Genomic DNA, 18,348 nt, shown 5'->3' on the forward strand with positions numbered 1-18,348 from the left:
GGGGTCTCTGTCTCTGGGAGTTTGGCTTTCTATTCATTCGTTCGATCGTGTTGATTGAGCGCTTACTGTGTGCGGAGCACTCCGCTAAGCGCTTGGGAGAGGACGGTATATAAACAGACACATTCCCTGTCCACGACGGAGATTACAGGCTAGAGGGGGGAGACAGACAATTAATATAAGTAAATAAATGACAGATTTGGTCAGGAGTGCCGTGGCTGTGCTGTGTGACCTTGGCCAAGTCACCTCACTTCTCTGGGCCTCAGTTCTCTCATCTGTAAAATGGGGATTGAGACTGGAGGGCCTACGTGGGACAGGGACTGCGTCCAACCCAATCTGCTCGTTTCCGCCGCAGCATTTAGAACAGTGCCTGGCACACAGTGAGCGCTTAATAAATACCACGATAATAATAATGAATATAATTATTTATTATTATATATATTATTATTGTCCCTTGGGGGTGTCTGCGTCCTGCGGGGGGGTCTGGGTCTCACAGCCCCCTCCCCCCCCCCCGCAGTGCTACCTGTTTCACATGTATGTGGGGGTGCGAGCCGGCGGGGGCATCGGGGACGAGATTGAAGACCCGGCGGGGGACGAGTACGAGCTGTACCGCGTCGTCTTCGACATCACCTTCTTCTTCTTCGTCATCGTCATCCTGCTGGCCATCATCCAGGGTCAGGGCCGGGGCGGGGGCCGCGGCATTTAATCCGTGGCATTTGGAGTGCTTGCTATTATTATTCATTATTAATAATAATAATCGTATTTATTGAGCCCTTACCGTACGCAAAGCACTGTACTAAACTCTTGGGAGAGTACAGTATAACATCAGACGCATTCCCCGTACACAGAGCACTGTACTAAACGCTTGGGAGACAGTTACACTATTACAGACCCAGTGAGACCCCCCACTCCCACCCCTTCCCCTCCTCCTCGCCCCTTCCCTTCCCCCGTGCAGGTCTGATCATCGACGCCTTCGGGGAGCTGAGAGACCAGCAGGAGCAGGTCAAGGAGGACATGGAGGTGAGACAGTGGCCGGAAGACGGGGTTGGGGATTTGGGCCGATGTGCCGAGGCTGACTCCTTTCTCTTTCCTCCTCCTCCTCCTCCCCTTCCTCCTTTTCTCCTCCTCCTCCTCTTTGCTTCCTCCTCCCCTCCTCCCCCTCCCCTTCTTCCTTTTCTCCTCCTCCTCCTCCTCCTCTTTGCTTCCTCCTCCCCTCATCCCCCTCTTCCTCCTCCCCTCATCCCCCTCTTCCTCCTCCCCTTCCTCCTTTTCTCCTCCTCCTCTTTGCTTCCTCCTCCTCTTCCTCCTGCCCTTCCTTCTCCTCCTCTTTGCTTCCTCCTCCCCTCACCCCCCCTTCCTCCTTTTCTCCTCCTCCTCCTCTTTGCTTCCTCCTCCCCTCCTCCCCCCTTCCTCCTCCCCTTTCTCCTTTTCTTCTCCTCCTCCTCTTTGCTTCCTCCTCCCCTCGTCCCCCTCCCACCAGACCAAGTGTTTCATCTGCGGCATCGGCAGCGACTACTTCGACACGACCCCACACGGCTTTGAAACCCACACCCTGGAGGAGCACAATTTAGCCAACTACATGTGAGGGGCGGGACCGGTCCCAGCCGGGGGATTACTACTACTAGTAATACTAGTAGAAGCAGCGGTATTTATGGAGAGTTTACTGTGTGCGGAGCACTGTGCTAAACGGGGAAGAAGAGGAGGGGTTCGGCACTAATCCAGCAGGGATCGCCCCGATTTGGCTGGGCTGGGGAGAGGGGACAGGGACCCCGGTGTCCTGGGGGGCGGGGGGGCAGTGAGCTTCCCGGGATCTGCTGGCACCTCGCCCCCCACCCACGGGACCAGCTCCTGAGCAGGCTTCCCGGGAGGCCCCCGGGAGGGATGGGGAGGGACGGGGCAGGGGTCTCCTCCGAGCTAGACTCTCCAGTCACCCCCCCCCCCCAGGTTCTTCCTGATGTATCTCATCAACAAGGACGAGACAGAGCACACGGGGCAGGTGAGGAGGCGGGGACGGTCCAGGGGCAGCAGGAGAAGGGGGGAGCCGGGGCGGGGGGCTTTGGGACTCCAGGCGCCCCCCCCCCCCCAAAAATCTCTCCGTGCCCTAGGAGTCCTACGTCTGGAAGATGTACCAGGAACGTTGCTGGGACTTCTTTCCGGCCGGTGACTGTTTCCGCAAACAGTACGAGGACCAACTGGGCTGAGACCCGGCCCCTCTCCCCGCCCCCGCCCCGGCTAGGGCGCTGCTGCTGCGCTGGGGACCCCCACCCCAATTCAAGTGCCTTATCCCCCGCCCCGGAGCCTGACACTCCTCTCTCCCCCCCCCCCAGGGCGAACCCGGTTGGGGAGGGGGAGCCTCTCCCGGTGTCCCCCCACCCACCCATCAGTGCAATATCCTCCCCCTGCGGCCCCGAGGGGTCCCGCCGGACCCCTTCCCCATTCCCCTCCCACCCCTCCAGCTGCTGCTCCCAGAGTGGGGCGGGTCGCAGAGCCCGGGTCCGCGGGCTTGTGGTTTCCTGTTGAATAAAATCGTTTCTTGCTGCACCGAGGGTGGTCCGCCGTTCTTGGGGTGGGGCCGCGTCTCCTGGCTCCCCGCTGCAGGGTTTCGGGGTGCGGCCGCCCCCCGCCCCGGCGTCCGAAGGAACACGCAGACACGATGGATCCGGCCAGTCCGTTTATGAGGCCGGGCCGGGCCAGGAGCCAGGCCCAGGGGGTGGGGAGGGACTCGCTCAGTCTTTCCCTCAAGGTGGGTCCGGGTGGGGGGTGGGAGTGGGGCGGGGGTGGGGGGGGGGCAGCCGGCGGGGGGCTGGACCCCCTCACTCTTGGATGTACAGGTTGCTGGGGGCGCTGGGGTCATCGGCCGGCCGCGTCTCCACCACCACAGGCCTGGGGAGGGGACGGGGGTGAAGGACCAGGTCTGGGAGACCCCCTCCCCTTGCCCACCTCCCATCCAGAGGCCCCAGCCGCGTCTCCACCCCATCGGGCCTGAGGAGGGGGCGGGGGGCAGGCCTCCTGGACCCTCCCCCCGTCCCTCCCGGCTCCCCCAGCTGCTCCGGCCCCTGCCCCCTACCTCGGCGATCCAAGGAGTCGGAAGGTGAGGCTTGTGTCTCTCAGTTCTTGCAGAGGCTGCCGGCAGAAAAGGGAAAAGTGGGGGACCGGACCCGCTGCCCCGGCGGGTGATGAGAGGTGATGGGGATGGGGTGGGGGTCTCCAACCCACAGAGAGGATGAAGAAGACATGGAGTACTTCACCTCCTGGACCCGCCGGGCCGTTGGGGAATAATAATGTTGGTATTCGTTAAGCGCTCACTATGTGCAAAGCACTGTTCTAAGCGCCGGGGGAGATACAGGGTCATCAGGTTGCCCCGCGTGGGGCTCCCAGTCTTCAACCCCCTTTTCCAGATGAGGTCACTGAGGCGCAGAGAAGTTAAGTGACTTGCCCACGGTCGCACAGCTGACAAGTGGCGGAGCCGGGATTAGACGGGACGGAAATCTCAGACGAGACATGGAAAGTGCCACAGAGCACACACCGGACACAAACACACGCCCCCACGGTTTCGAAGGCAGAGATAAGGGATAATAATAACAACTGTGGTACTTGCTGAGCGTTTACTACGTGACAAGCACTGTTCTAAGCGCTGGGGTAGATACGAGTTAGGTTGGTCACGGTCCCTGTACCATATGGGGCTCACAGTCTTAATCCCCATTTTTCAGAGGAGGGAACTGAGGCCCAGAGAAGTGACGTCAGATTGACCCGATCACGGGCCACCTCAATCTGGGAGGGCTTGCTGGAAGAGGTGGGCTTGAAGCGCCATTTGGAAGGAAGGGGGGAGGGGGTTCCAAACAGCTGGGAAGGGGATGAAGATTGTAAATTCGCCGCAGGTGGGGAATGTGTCTACCGACTCCGTTGCATCGTACTCGCCCAAGCGTTCAGTACGGTGCTCGGCACACGGTAAGCATTAATTAAATGTCATCATTGGTTGATCGAAACCTGTCTAGGGACCCAGCAGAGGGGTTCTCCCGGGCCAGCGCGCGCCTGGCCCCCCACTCTCTCCTCCGGCCCCCCAAGCCCCCAACTCTTTCCCCGAAGGAGAGGGGACGGGGGGGGGGGGGGGGGGGGTCATCCCACGTACCTGGTCCGAGCCGAGAGCCCAAACTTGCACCCCGTGTTTCCAGAAGGCCTGGAGCCGGTCCCCCACCAGGGCTGGGGGGAGAAGGGGGGCGGGGGGTCAGCGCTGCCCCGCCTGCCCCCCCCCCAGCCCCTCCCCTGCCCCGGACACCTACCCACGGCCTCCACGGCCTCGCTGAGGGGAATCTCAGACACCAGCATTCCCGGGGCGGGACTCCCCTCCACCGTCACCAGGCGCAGGCTCCCTGGAGAGGGGGGCGGGTAAGGGGGAGGGGAGGATCAGGGCCGTGGTCTCATTAGGAAGGGGCCCGCTGGGAGGGGAGGGTCCCGACCCCGAGGAGGGGGCGGGTTCACCCACCATCCAACAGCACCAGCACCAGGTTGTCCTCCAGCTGGGTCACCTGCACCGGCGTTGCGCCCTCTGCAAGGGGAAGATGGTCAGCTCCCGCCTCCCCCAATATCCCGCTGTCCCCCCCCCCCCACATACCCCGTTACCTCCTCCCACTCCCGTCCTCCTCCCCACCCCCGCACCCCATTACCCCCTCCCACTCCTTTCCTCCCTCCACTCCCTTCCTCCTCTCCATCCCCCACACCTTTCCTTACCTCCCACTCCTTTCCTCCCCCGCCCCCTCATTCACTCGTTCAGTCACTCAATCGTATTTACTGAGCGCTTACGGTGTGCAGAGCACTGTACTAAGCGCTTGGAAGATACAATTGAACAGTAGACACGATCCCTGTCCCCAACGGGCTTAGAGTCTTCCCCCTCCCACCCCCTTCCTCCTCCCCCATCCCCCCCCCACTCCTTTTCTCCCCCATTACGTCATTCATTCACTCAATCGTATTTCTCGAGCGCTTACTGTGTGCAGAGCACTGTACTAACCGCTTAGAAAGTACAACGGAGCAATAAAGAGAGATACTCCCTGCCCACAACGGGCTTGCAGTCTGCACCCTCCCACTCCCTTCCTCCTGCCCCCACCCCCACTCCTTTCCTCCCCCCGCCCCCTCATTCCTTCTTTCACTCCATCGTATTTCTTGAGCGCTTACCGTGTGCAGAGCACTGTACTGAGCGCTTGGAAAGTACAAGTGAGCTCATAAAGAGAGACACTCCCTGCCCCCAGCGGGCTTAATAATAATAATAATAATAATGTTGGTATTTGTTAAGCGCTTACTATGTGCAGAGCACTGTTCTAAGCGCTGGGATAGACACAGGGTAATCAGGTTGTCCCACATGAGGCTCACAGTCAATCCCCATTTGACAGATGAGGTCACTGAGGCACAGAGAAGTGAAGCGACTTGCCCACAGCCACACAGCTGGCTTAGAGTCTGCCCCTTTCCGCCCCTTCCCCGCCCCATTCCCCCCCTCCCACTCCTTTCCTCCCCCCTCATTCCTTCTTTCACTCCATCGTATTTCTTGAGCGCTTACCGTGTGCAGAGCACTGTACAAGTGAGCGATCAAGAGAGACACTCCCTGCCCCCAACGGGCTTAGAGCCGCCCCTTCCCGCCCCATTCCCCCCTCCCACTCCTTTCCTCCCCCCGCCCCCTCATTCCCTCTTTCACTCCATCGTATTTCTTGAGCGCTTACCGTGTACTGAGCGCTTGGAAAGTACAAGTGAGCGATAAAGAGAGACGCTCCCTGCGTCCTCTCAAACCCCATTGTCCACTCCCTTCCTTCCCCGTCCCGGGTCCGGTCCTGGACCCCCGGTCCCTCGTCCCCCCGGCCCCCCGGCCCCCTCACCTGAGCCCGAATCCCCGAACCAGCTGGACAGGGGTCCGAGGCGCAGCTTGTGGAAGCGGACGGGTCTGGCGGGGCCGGGCCCGGGGCTGACACCGATGCACACGGACGGGAGCTCGGCCTCCGGCGCCGTCAGCAGCGAGAAGACGCGCAGCGGCGCGGGCAGCGGGAAGGACACTTGCTGCGGGGGGCGCGGCGGCGGGGTCAGGGGGTCGGGGGGGGAGGTCAGGGGGCCCCCTCCCCGTCCCCCTGACCCCGCCGCCCCCGGGCACCTTGACGAGCAGGAACTTCTGCATGGGCTCGTACCACTGGAGAAGGGCCACGCCGGCTTCCAGGGCCGCACACAGGTACTGACAGCCGGTCCCGGGACTCTGGGCTGAGCGGGGACGGAGGACCGGGCCGGAGGGTCAACCGGGGGGCCCGGGGGCTATTGACGCCTCCCCCCTCCTCGACCCTAAACCCGTTGTGGGCCGGGACTGTCTCCTTCTAATTGTTAAGCGCTTACTCTGTGCACAGTGTAGATACAGAGTAATCCTAATTTTCCAGATGAGGTGACTGAGGCCCAGTGAAGTGACTGGCCCACAGTCACCCAGCTGACAAGTGGCAGAGCCGGGAGTCGAACCCATGAGCCCTGACTCCGAAGCCCGGGCTCTTTCCACTGAGCCACGCTGCATTGTACTTTCTAAGCGCTAAGCACAGTGCCGCGCACGCAGTAGGCGCTCAGTCCATACGACTGACTGGGCGGGCTAGGAGGGCGACTCACCCACGCAGCAGCTCTGACAGCCCTTGGTGTCGGGGATCTTGCTGGACACGGCGTTCTTCCTGAGCGGGGACAGGGGGGGCGGGGGGCTTGAGCCGGGGTCGGGACCGGGGGGGGGGTCGGGGGCGGCAGGGGGCAGGGCACTGACCGGGGCAGCAGGCGGTGGGGGCCGATGTGCGCCCCCAGCCGCAGTTCCTTCTTGTCCAGCAGCCCCAGCAGACTGTGTGCGTACAACTGGGCGGTCTTCCCTAGGGGGGGAGGGGGACGGTCCGCCTTGAGCCCGGCTGACCACCGAGCCCCTCCCCCGACCCCTCCCGCTCCCCTCGGCGGCGGCCCCCCCACCCCGCCCCCGGACCTGAGACGGACATGAGGACGTTACTGACGCAGTGGACCCAGGAGGTCCGGCTGGGGAAGAGCTGCGAAGACAGGGATGGGGACGGGGTTACAGAAGGCACCGGCCTCGCCCCCCGCCCCCCCCCTTCCTCGCCCCGGGACCCCCCAGGCCGGGGACCCCCCAGGGGAGCCCAGCCCGGGGGGCGGGACCCGGCCAGAGATGCCCCCGCGGGCCTCATCACCCACCATCTCCAGGGTGGCCTCCTGCTCGCTGCGGTTCAGGGTGAAGATGCCCTCCTCCGCCCCCAGGATCAGGTGTTGATCTGCAAGGCCGCGAGGGTGGACGGACAGGCTCGGACCCCCGCTCTCCCCCCACGACCCCCGCTCCTCCCCAGCCTCAGCCTCCCCCTACCTTTGGTGGTGGGGTGGGTCCAGGAGCTGGTGCTGGTGATGCGGAGGGGGCAGCCGTTAAACACTTTGACCAGGAGCGAGCAGTCCTGGGGGGAGGGGAGGAGGTCTTCAGCCTCCACCCCGCCCCCAGCCCCAATTTCGGGCTGAGAGGGATCAGAGAGGTGGGATGAGGCGGGGAGAAGTGGGGAGTGGGCCCACCCCGATTTCACTCACCTTCCTGCCGGGCCCCGGAGGCTGCCCATTATCTGGCGGGCCCTGGAGGGGAGAAGAATAATGTGGGCTTTTGCCATGTGCAGAGCACTGTTCTAGATACAGGGTAATCAGGTAGGCCCACGTGAGGCTCGCAGTTAATCCCCATTTTGCAGATGAGGTAACTGAGGCACAGTGAAGTGACTTGCCCACAGTCACACAGCTGACAGATGGCAGAGCCGGGAGTTGAACTCACGACCTCTGACTCCGAAGCCCGGGCTATTTCCCACCGAGCCGCGCTGCTTCCCGGCGTGGAAGGGGCGCGGGGGCGAAGAGGTGGACTGGTTGGCAGCGGGACGGGCAGGATGGAGCAGGGGAGGGGCAGAGACGGGGCTGGACCCCCACCCCCCCACCCCCGGCCGTCCTCACCGATTGCCGCTTCTTCTCCATTTTGGGGGGCAGGACGGGCGGCCGGTCGGGCTCTTGGGGTGGACACCAAAGGGAAGGATCTGCGGGAGGTTGGAGTGGGGTTGGGCCTGGGCGTCCTAGATGTCCCCTCTCCCCTCTCCCCGTCCTCGATAGTCCCGTCCCCTCCCTGTCCCTCGTCACCTGAGCGAGCGGAGAGATGGGGGCTGCGGGGGGCTGGGAGCGGCGCGGGTTGGGGAGTCCGGGGAGGAGGCCCGCTGGCGCAACGGACCAGGACCCCGGGGCTCAACCACCCCTCCTCTCCTCCGGGCCCTTCGTCCGACGGCGACCGGAATTTGGGCTGAGAATAATTCATAATAATAATATTTGTTAAGCGCTTACGGTGTGCCCGGCACTCTTCTAAGCGCTGGGGTAGATGCAGGGAAATCAGCCTGTCCCACCTGGGCCTCAGTCTTCAACCCCATTTTCCAGATGAGGTCGCTGAGGCCCAGAGAAGTCAATAATAATGATGATGATGGTATCTGTTAGGCCCTTACTATGTGCCGAGCACTGTTCTAAGCGCTGGGGTCGATACAAGGTAATCAGGTTGTCCCACGTGGGGCTCACGGTCTTCATCCCCATTTTACAGATGAGGGAACTGAAGCTCAGAGAAGTGAATTGACTCGCCCCAAGTCGCACAGCTGACAGGTGGCAGAGCTGGGATTCGAACCCATGACCTCTAACTCCCAAGCCCGGGCTCTTTCCACTAAGCCCCGCTGCCCAAGGTAACACAGCAGACAAGTGGTGGAGTTGGGATTAGAACCCATGACCTTCTGACTCCCAGGCCGGGGCTATATCCCTAAAAATCACAGTATCTTGTTAAACGCTTACTCCGTGCCGGGGCACTGTACTAAACGCAGGGGTGGAAAAAAGCAAATGGGGTTGGACACAGTCCCTGTCCCACGTGGGGCTCAAGGTCTCAACCCCCATTTTCCAGAAGAGGTCACTGACGCCCAGAGAAGTGACTTGCCCAAGGTCACACAGCAGACAAGTGGCAGAGTCGGAATTAGAACCCATGACCTTCCGACTCCCAGGCCGGGCTCTATCTACTACGTCTCGCTGCTTCTGAGTGCTTATTATGTGCAGTCCACTCCATCGATCATGTAATGAGCGCTTATTGTGTGCTGAGCACTCAGTCATATTTATGGAGTGCGTTACTGTGTGCAGAGCACTCAATCAACCATTTATTGAACGCTTAAAGATGTGGGGGGATATGGGGGAGTCGCTCCTGCTGGGGGAAGGCCCTCCCGACCCCCATCCCACCCCATCCCCTCCGCCCTCCGCCCGCGGGAAACCGAGGCCCGGCCCCCGCGCCCCCAAGCCGCTTAGTGCAGCGCAGTGTTCGGCCCCCGGCAGGCGCTCAATACATCCGATCGATTGTTTGAGCGGGTCTCACCTTGGGGGGCAGCGGAGGGGGGACGTCGGCGGGTGCGGAGGGGCTGAAACGGGAATGGGGGGGGGAAGAAAGGAACTGAGGCTTGGGGTGCAGGCAAGGGGGTCGGGGGAGGGGGCGGAGGGTTGGAGAATGGGGGTGTCGGGGGCGGGGCTCACGGACAGAGTCGGGGCCCGGGGCGGGGGAGGGGGGTGGTTGGGGTCGGAGGGGGCGCAGGGGTGAAGTTTGGGGGTGGGGGTTAGAGGCCCGAGCGGGGATCCCGTCTCTCACACGTCCACATCGTCGTAATCGTTTTCTGAGTCCGACAGCTGCTCCCTGAAGGGGTGGGGGCGTCAGTAGGAGACCCCCACCCTAATTAGGAGACCCCCACCCTAACCCTCCCTTCCCCAGCGGCTGCCCCCCGCCCCTCGCCCGTCTCCCTCCCGCGCCCCCCGCCCAGGACCTGCTGCTGCCGACGAAGGCCTCGGTGCTTCTTCCTTCTCCGGGGTCCTGGGGCAGAACCTGGGGTGGGGTGGAAGGGGAGGGGAGGGGCAGAGAGGGGCTGGGGGGGTCAGCCGGAGGGACCCGGAGAGGGCCAGAGATGGGGGGCGGGGGGGAAGGAGGGCAGGGGACCCCCGGAGGGATGGTGCCAAGGGGGCTCGTAAAGGAATCGGGGCCTGGAGGTCAGAGAGGGGGTTGAATGGGGTGAGGAAGGGGCAAGGTTGGGGGGGGGGGGTCGTGGCAGGGGGTCGTTGCGGGGGTGGGAGGAGGAGGGAGAGCGGGTACCGTGCCCGGCGAGTTCTCCACCTTCCTTCTGCAGAGCGGTCTGAACTCGATGTGCCGTCCTGGGGGGAGACCGGGGGGTTTAGGGAGCCGGGGCAAAGGGGGAGATCCGGATGGCACCTGGGAAATCAGGGCCTTTTCCTCTGCTCCCCCACCTCTCCCCATCGCCCCGACTCCCTCCCTCTGCTCCCTTCCCCGCCCCACAGCACTGGTGTATATTTGTACCTACTTATTATTCTATTTATTTTATTAATGATGTGTGTAGATCTACAAATCTGTTTTGATGCTATTGATGCCTCTCTACTTGTTTTGTTGTCTGTTTCCCCCCCCCTTCTAGATTGTGAACCCGTTGTTGGGCAAGAACTCTATCGGTTGCCGAATCGACCTTTCCAAGAACTTAGTACAGTGCTCTGCACGTACATAGTGAGCGCTCAGTAAATACGATTGAATGAATGTGCTGGGCACATAGTAGGCGCTTAACAAATACTATTATTATTATCATTACGTACGGCCGCTGTCGGAGTCGGGGCGCTCGGAGGGTCCGCCCCGGTGGGTGGAGTGGATCCGGCGGGGGACGGCGGGTGGGAGCTGTCGGAGGGGAGGGGGGTCAGTGCTATTCTCCCCCACCACCCCAATTCCTCCCTTCGCCTGTTCTTCCCTCTGCCCACCCTGTGGCCCTCGACTGTCCCCCAGCCCGGTCCCAGGCCTACCCCTCGTCCCCTCCGTCGGCCCCGGCCCCCGGGCAGGCCCCCTCCCACCCCGGGCGACCCCTGACCTCCGGCTCTTCCTCCTCGGGCTCGGCGCCCCCCGGTCCGGCCCGGTGCTTGCCGGGGTCCCGCAGCCTCTCCAGCAGCTCCAGGGTCAGGCTGCGGTTCAGCCTCGGCTGGGCCACCATCTGGTGCTGAGGGCGAGGTCGGGGACGGGAGGGGTCAGAGGTCAGGGGGAAGGGGAGAAGAAGCTGGACCCGGAGCTCGAAGGGGAGCCGGGAGGGGGACGGTGGTCTGGGGAGGGGGGGGGCGAGGTCTGTGGCTCCGGGACGGGGAACCGGTAATGACGGTATTTGTTAAGCGCTCACTATGTGCCAAGCACTGTTCTAAGCGCCGGGGGAGGTAGAAGGTAATCAGGTTGTCCCGCCTGGGGCTCACAGTCTGAATGCCCGTTTTACAGATAAGGTAACTGAGGCACAGAGAAATTAAGTGGCTTGCCCGGGGTCACAAGCAGACGAGTGGCGGAGCTGGAATTAGAACCCACGTCCTCTGACTCCCAAGGCCGGGGTCTCCCGGGGGGCGGGGCGGGGCCAGGGCCGGGGGTCAGGGCTGGGGGGGCGGGCTTCTGTCTGGGCCGGGGGTTGTCGTGGGCCGGGTCTTGGGGTCTGGGGGCGGCCCTGGGGCCCGGGGGCGGCTCACGCTGAGCATCTTGGTGGCGCAGGGCCTCTTCTTGGGGTTCTTGGTCAGGGCGACTTTGACGAAGTTGTGGAAGGCGGCAGACCTGGGGAGGGGGCCAACGGGGGGGTCCGGTCCCACGCCCCGCGTCCTCCCGCCACCCCGTCCCCCGTCCCCCTCCCCAGGCCGGCCCCGCGGACCCTCACCAGCGCGCCTTCTCCTTCAGCTTCGGGGGCTGGTAGCCGCTCTTGGTCATGAGGAACAGCACCCTGGGGTGGGGGGCGGGAAGATGAAGGCCGAGGAGAAGACGAGGCCTCTGCCCCCGTCCCCCAATTCCCCCCATCCCCATCCCCCAGCCCTGCCCTCCCCCACCCCCTTGGGAGAGGGCCAGAGAGGGGAGGGGGCGGCAGGAGGGGGCGGGGGGAAGGGTCCCGAGGGGAAAAGTGGGGGGGTCTGCAGGTCTGGGGAGGGGGAGACGGGGACCGACCTGAGCGGGTGCACGTCGAACATGGGCGGTTGCCGCTCGGCCAGCTCGATGGCCGTGATGCCCACCGACCAGATGTCGCACAGCTCGGTGTAGCCCCCCTTCAGGGCCACCGCCGCCACTTCCGGGGCCATCCTGCACGGGGTGGGACGGAACGCGTCGTCCATTCATCCCCATCATTCATTCATTCATTCAATCATATTTATTAAGCTCTTACTGTGTGCAGAGCACTGGGCTACGGGCTTGGGAAAGTACAACCCAACAACAAACGGTGACACTCCCCGCCCTCGACGGGATCCCGGTCTAGACGGGGGAGACCGACGTCAACACAAATAGCAATATAAATCAATGAAATGACGGAGACATCAGCGTGCAATCATTCAATCGTATTTATTGAGCGCTCGCTGTGTGCAGAGCACTGGACTGAGCGCTTGGGAAAGCACGACACAACAGCAAACGGTGACATTCCCTGCCCACGACGGGCTGCCGGTCTAGAGGAGGGGAGACCGACGTCAACGCAAATAGACAGCAGTATAAATCAACGAAATGACAGAGACGTAAGCGTGCATCCAGTCGTTTTTACCGAGCGCTCACTGTGTGCAGAGCGCTGGACTAAGCGCTCGGGAGAGGACAATACAAAAATAGACACATCCCCTGACCGTAACAGGGTTACAGTCTAGAGGGGGAGGCAGACATTAATAGATATAAATTAATGACGGATAGGGATATAAGCGCTGTGGGGACGGGACGGGGGGGGGGATGAAGAAAGGGAGCAAGTCAGGGGGACGCAGAAGGGAGTGGGAGAAGAGGAAAGTGGGGGCTTAGTCAGGGAAGGCCTCTTGGAGGAGATGGGCCTTCAATAAGGCTTTGAAGGCGGGGAGGGCAATTCTGAGAAATCTTCAACTGTCCGCTCTCCACTGGCTCCTTCCCCACTGCTTTCGAAAAAGCTCGTGTCCTCCCTCTCCTAAAAAAACCCACCCTTGACCCCCCCCCCCCGGCTCCCTCTGGTTATCTCCCCATCTCCCTCCCACCTTTCCTTTCCAAGCTCTTTGAGTGAGTTGTCTACACCTGCTATCTCAAGTTCCTCTCCTCCAGTTCTCTCCTCGACCTCCTCCAATAATAATAATAATATTTGTTGAGCGCTTATTATGTGTTCTGTGCTGGAGAAAATACAAGATAATCAGCGTGGCTGATTACAAGAAGCAGCGTGGCTCAGTGGAAAGAGCCCGGGCTTTGGAGTCAGAGGTCATGGGTTCGAATCGCGGCTCGGCCACTTGTCAGCTGGGTGACTTTGGGCAAGTCACTTCACTTCTCGGTGCCTCAGTGACCTCATCTGTAAAATGGGGATTAAGACTGGGAGCCCCTCGTGGGACAACCTGATTCCCCTGTGTCTATCCCAGCGCTTAGAACAGTGCTCGGCACATAGTAAGCGCTTAACAGATACCAACATTATTATTATTAAGTCAAATACAATCCTTGTCCCACACGGGGCTCACAGAGCACTGTACTAAGCGCTTGGAAAGTACAAGTCAGAAATAGATGGAGACAATCCCTGCCCAACGACGAGCTCACAGTCTTAGAAGTGGGGGAGACAGTCACCAAAACAAACAGGCATCGATAGCATCAGTATAAATATAAATATTTTGAGCCGCACACGAGTTGTTCACGTACGTGAATTGAGGGGCAGAGAAGTTAAGTGTGAGTGGTTTAGACTGTGAGCCTGTTGTTGGGCAGGGATTGTCTCTATCTGTTGCTGAACTGTACATTCCAAGCGCTTAGTACAGCGCTCTGCACCTAGTAAGCGCTCAGTAAATACGACTGAATGAAGTGACTCGCTCAAGGTCACCCAGCAGGTAAGTGGAGGAGCCGGGATTAGAACCCAGGTCTCGTGACTCTCAGGCCCGTGTCTCCCAAGCGCTTAGTACAGCGCTCTGCACCTAGTCAGCGCTCAATAAATACGACTGAATGAAGTGACTCGCTCAAGGTCACCCAGCAGGTAAGGGGAGTCTTCCGACTCGCAGTCCCGGGCGCTCAGCGCGGGGGTCCGCGCACGGTAAGCGCTCAATAACTGATTGATTGCCCGCAGAGAATCAGAGCGTGAGAGAGAGGAGGGCACCCGCCCCCCCCACCCCGGCCGGTGGCAAGAGATAAAGTGAGAGACTCTGCGCGACGCGTTGGGCCCCCGCAGTGCCGCCCCTTACCAGTAGGGGGTGCCGATGAAGGACAGCCGCCGGGCGAACGTGGCGCTGATCTGAGCCGAGATACCGAAGTCCGCTGCGGACCGGGAAAACGTCCTCAACCCCCAAACCTCACCTCCCTCCCCAAACCTCACCCCTGCCCCCCAACCTCACCCCTGTCCCTAAACCCGACCCTCATCCGCAAACCTCATCCCCACCCCGTAACCTGACCCCCATCCCCACACCTGACCCCCACCCCTGATCTTGACCCCCATCCCCAAACCTCACATCCCCCCCAAATCTCCCTCCCGCCCCTAAACCTCACCCCCATCCGCAAACCTCATCCCCGCCCCAACCTCACTCCCGCCCCCAAACCCGCCCCCCGCCCCCAAACCTGACCCCCGCTCCCAAATCTCCCCCAATTCCCAAACCTCACCCCGCCCCCAAACCTCACCCCCACCCCCAAACCTCACCCCCGACCCCAAACGTGACCCCCGACCCCAAACCTCAACCTCGCCCCCAAACCTCACCCCCTCCCCCAAACCTCACCCCCACCCCCATCCCCCCCACCATCCCCATGCCCCCTCGCCATAGCCCCTCCATCCCCTCCAACCCCCCGGCCCTGCCCCCTCTCCCCTACTCACCCAGTTTGACCTCTCCTCCATCGTTGATGAGGATGTTGGCTCCCTATGGGGAGGAGGCCGGGACTAGTACACCCTTTGACCTTTCACCCCCATACCCCCTCCGCTTCTCTTCACCTGTCTGATCTCCCCTTCCCCAGGCCTGCCATGTGCAGAGCACTGTACTAAGTGCCCCCCTCCCACAGCACCGGCCCCGCCCCCGTCGCCTTCACCTTGATGTCCCGGTGGATCTTGCCCTGGGAGTGGAGATAGGCCAGGCCCTGCAGCGGAGGGGAGGGAGGAGTCACCCCCTCCACCCCCCGTGGGGCCCAGGGACCTCCCCTGCCCCCTGCCCCCCCTTTCCCTCTGCCCCCTCCCCCTCCCTGCCCCCCCTCCCTCGCTGGCATCACCTGCAGCACCTCCCTGCACACGTAGGCGATCTGCAGCTCACTCAGCGGCCCCGTCACTGCAGGCGCAAGCGGCCGGGGCCGGGGGGAGACTGAGGCCCGGCCCGCCTCCGCCACCCTCCCCTATTCCCCGGTCCCAGCCCTGCGTGCGGAGGGGTCTGAGGAGCTGCGGGACCCGGGGGGGGGGCGGGCACCGCCCGCGGGGGAAGACCCCCCCGCCACCCACCACCCTCTGCCCCCGGCCCGACCCTCGTCCCCCCGCCTCACCGTGGTAAATGTCCTGGAGAGACCCAGCCCCGCAGAACTCCATGCAGATCCACAGCTTGTTAAACCTGGGAGGGGGGTGAGGGAGGAGGGGTGCGCCCAAGGCAGACAAGCAGACAGACATCAGACAGGGCGAGGTGGGGTCGCCTGGAGCGGGAGCGTTGGTGGACACTCCAGCCCCGTCGAGGCAGGGAGGAGGACGGGGCAGGGAGGGGCTAGGCCGACTCGTTCATTCAACCGTATTTCCCGAGCGCTTACTGTGCGCAAAGCACTGCACCAAGCGCTTGGGAGAGCACGACGTAACAACAGACAGATACGTTCTTGCCCGCGACGGGCTCACGCGTGGGCAGGGACACGGAGAGACCGATGTGGGAAGGAAGGGTGGGATGGGGGGTGAGAGGTGGGCAGGGGTCCTGGGGGAGGGAGGCAGGCCAGAGGTGACTTCAGGGAAGGAACTTCCATGAGGAGGAGGAAGAGGAGCCGTCTCGGGGCTGGATGTCTAGAAGGGTAGGCGGGGACATCCCCTCCCAGGGCCCAGACCTGAGGTAGCTGCCGTGGTAGGCAACGATGTTGGGGTGTTTGCAGTTGCGGATGATCAGAATCTCTTGCTGGAGGGTGGAGACGTCGTCGTCTGTGGGAGACACGCAACCGGGGGTCGGGGGGAGGGCTGAGGGCGGGGGAAGGACCCGAGGGCCCGGTGTCGAAGGGAGGGGGGCCGAGGGTTGGGGTGTCAGAGAAGCAGGATCGTCTGGTGGACAGAGCACAGGCCTGGGGGTCGGGACCTGCGTTCCTAGGCCGGCTCTTCCCCTTGTCTGCTGTCTGACCTTAGGCGAGTCACTTCATTTCCCTGGGCCTCAGGGAAATGATCTACGTCACAGCGAGTAAGGCTGTGAGTTCCCCGTGGGACGTGGACTGTGTCTATCCTGATTGCCTAGTAAGTTCCCCAGCGCTTAGAAGGGTACCTGGCTCGCAGTGAGCGTTTAACAATTATCATTAAGAAAAGAGGGCTGAGGGCTGGGTGTCAGAGAAGGGGCTGAGCGGGAGGGGAAGGGGCTGAGGGCCGTGTCAGAGAAGGGATTGAGGAGCGGGGAGGAGGCGTGGGAGGCTGAGGCGCAGGGGACGGGCTGAGGTTGGGGCAGGGGAAGGGGACCGAGGATGGGGGAGAGGAGGGACTGAGGGACGGGGGAGGAGTTTGAGTGCTAAGGGGGCTAAGGGCAGGGGAGGGGCAAAAGACAAGGGAGAGGATGAGGCGCAGAGGAGGGGGTCGAGGGGCAGGGTAGGGGAGAGGCTGAGGGGCAGAAGAGGGGGTTGAGGGTCAGAGGGAGGGGAGGGGGCTAGGGGCAGGGGATAGGCTGAGGGTCGGGAGAGGGGATTGAGGGGCGGGGGCAGGGGAGGGGGCTAAAGGGAGAGGCGGAGGGTCAGGGAAGGAGCCGAGGGCCGGACTGGTGGAGAAGGTTGAGGGCTGGCCTGCGGGATCACCTTACCTGGTTCCACCTTCACCATCTTGATGGCCACCAGCTCCCCCGCCGCCTTGCCCCGGGCCTGGAGAGGATGGGAGACGGCTGTGGATCCACCTCGCTCCACTGCTCCCTCCTGCCTGGAATCCACTTGAGCGCCCGTCTCCCCCGGCTAGACTGCCTGCTCCCCGAAGGCGGGGACCGGGGCTCCCCGAATGCCCCTTGCGGTGCTCGGCACACGGCAGGGGCTCAGTCGACCTCATCGATGGACGGGTCCGGTCCGAGACCCGGGTCCGGCCCGCCTCCCCACCCCCGCCCGCCTAAACCCCCCTCGGGGAGGCAGCTTCGGGTGGCGGCGGGGCGGGAGGGGCAGGAAGCCGGGCCTGCAGCTGCCATCGGCCTCACAGGAAGTTCTGAGCAGCGATGCCCCCCGGACCGGGCCGCGGCTCCCGCCCGGCCCCCATCCCCGGTCCCCGTCCCCACCCCCCTCCGCCTTCTCCTTTCCCAGTTTTGTCTGGTGGGTTGCTCCCAGAACCCCCTCCTCACCCCGGGGGAGTGGGAGAGCTTCCGTCACCCCCACCCCAGGAGGTGCCCGGCCTCCCCTGGAGCTGCCCCGGGATGAGGCAGAAACCCTCCTTGAACCCCGCTGGACGTGACGGGGCCGGGGGGCTGGGAACCTTGGGGGCAGCCGGGGGGGACCGGAGCCTGGGAATGTCTTTGGGCCCGAAACGGGCATGCAGACGAGATGCAAAGCAACATGCAAATGAGCATCCATTAGCTGGAAGCCTGCAGCTCAGCCACTTTTTGCACCTCGGGAGGGTGCGGGCCATTTATCTCGCCCGCTTCGGGCCCCCATCCCCATCCTCCCGGCCTCGCCGCGGTCCGGCCCGGTCCGGCCGGTCGGGTCGGGGACCGGGGCTCTGGAGAGCTGAGATTTTGGGAGAGACCCAGAGTTGGGAGGAAGGTGGCGGAGAGAGAGGTTGACCCCGGGAAGAGGGGTCAGGGAAAGGATCTGGGTCGGTGGGCCGGTTGTCGGTGGGGTCGGGGATAGAGAGGAGGCAAACACCCCAGAGACCCCAGGCCTCCAACAGCTTCAGAGACCAAGGATCCCCTCCCCCCAGCCCTCCGCCACCCATCTCACGCTCCTCCCCAGAGGCAGCCGCATCGCAGGTTCCAGGAAGGGCCCCCGCCGGGGAGGATGGGGGAAGGTCCCGTCACCTTGAACACCTCCCCGTACGTGCCACCCCCCACGCGCTGGAGCAGCTCGAAGTCCTCCTGGGGGTCCCGGGTGGAGATCTGGAGGGCGGCGCAGTGGCGGGGGTCCATGGCGGGGCCTGGGCCGGGGCCGGGGCCGGGTGGGCAGAGAGGCCGGGGAGGCCGCCCTGCCGC

The 18,348-nt window shown here is 63.1% G+C and overlaps 2 protein-coding genes across 2 annotated transcripts in view; one reads left to right on the top strand and one right to left on the bottom strand.

Moving 5' to 3' along the window:
* The window catches only part of RYR1 (ryanodine receptor 1), a 70,578-nt gene extending 68,040 nt beyond the window's left edge, over positions 1 to 2,538 (top strand). The window contains exons 102-106 of the mRNA XM_039912173.1: positions 515 to 671; positions 953 to 1,017; positions 1,478 to 1,578; positions 1,942 to 1,993; positions 2,103 to 2,538. Of these exons, the coding sequence (XP_039768107.1) occupies positions 515 to 671; positions 953 to 1,017; positions 1,478 to 1,578; positions 1,942 to 1,993; positions 2,103 to 2,198 (471 nt within the window). The 3' untranslated portion in view covers positions 2,199 to 2,538. The remainder of the gene's footprint in view (positions 1 to 514; positions 672 to 952; positions 1,018 to 1,477; positions 1,579 to 1,941; positions 1,994 to 2,102) is intronic.
* Positions 2,539 to 2,782: 244 nt separating this feature from the next.
* Positions 2,783 to 18,348, bottom strand: MAP4K1 (mitogen-activated protein kinase kinase kinase kinase 1). The gene is made up of 32 exons (XM_029065885.2): positions 18,178 to 18,348; positions 16,987 to 17,044; positions 16,043 to 16,133; positions 15,506 to 15,570; positions 15,242 to 15,297; positions 15,065 to 15,112; positions 14,856 to 14,898; positions 14,236 to 14,308; positions 12,038 to 12,169; positions 11,757 to 11,819; positions 11,575 to 11,656; positions 10,944 to 11,069; positions 10,678 to 10,756; positions 10,172 to 10,230; positions 9,849 to 9,907; positions 9,677 to 9,721; positions 9,410 to 9,452; positions 8,158 to 8,314; positions 7,978 to 8,057; positions 7,573 to 7,614; positions 7,361 to 7,445; positions 7,195 to 7,271; positions 6,971 to 7,031; positions 6,764 to 6,863; positions 6,619 to 6,677; positions 6,128 to 6,231; positions 5,859 to 6,036; positions 4,481 to 4,543; positions 4,278 to 4,367; positions 4,127 to 4,197; positions 3,065 to 3,120; positions 2,783 to 2,880 (listed from the first exon to the last, which is right to left on the bottom strand). Exons 1-32 carry the CDS (start codon positions 18,283 to 18,285, stop codon positions 2,811 to 2,813), a joined length of 2,523 nt encoding a protein of 840 aa, XP_028921718.1. The 5' UTR covers positions 18,286 to 18,348; the 3' UTR covers positions 2,783 to 2,810.

This window comes from Ornithorhynchus anatinus, chromosome 5, assembly GCF_004115215.2.
Source record: "Ornithorhynchus anatinus isolate Pmale09 chromosome 5, mOrnAna1.pri.v4, whole genome shotgun sequence".
In the NCBI taxonomy this organism is placed as follows: Eukaryota; Metazoa; Chordata; class Mammalia; order Monotremata; family Ornithorhynchidae; genus Ornithorhynchus; species Ornithorhynchus anatinus.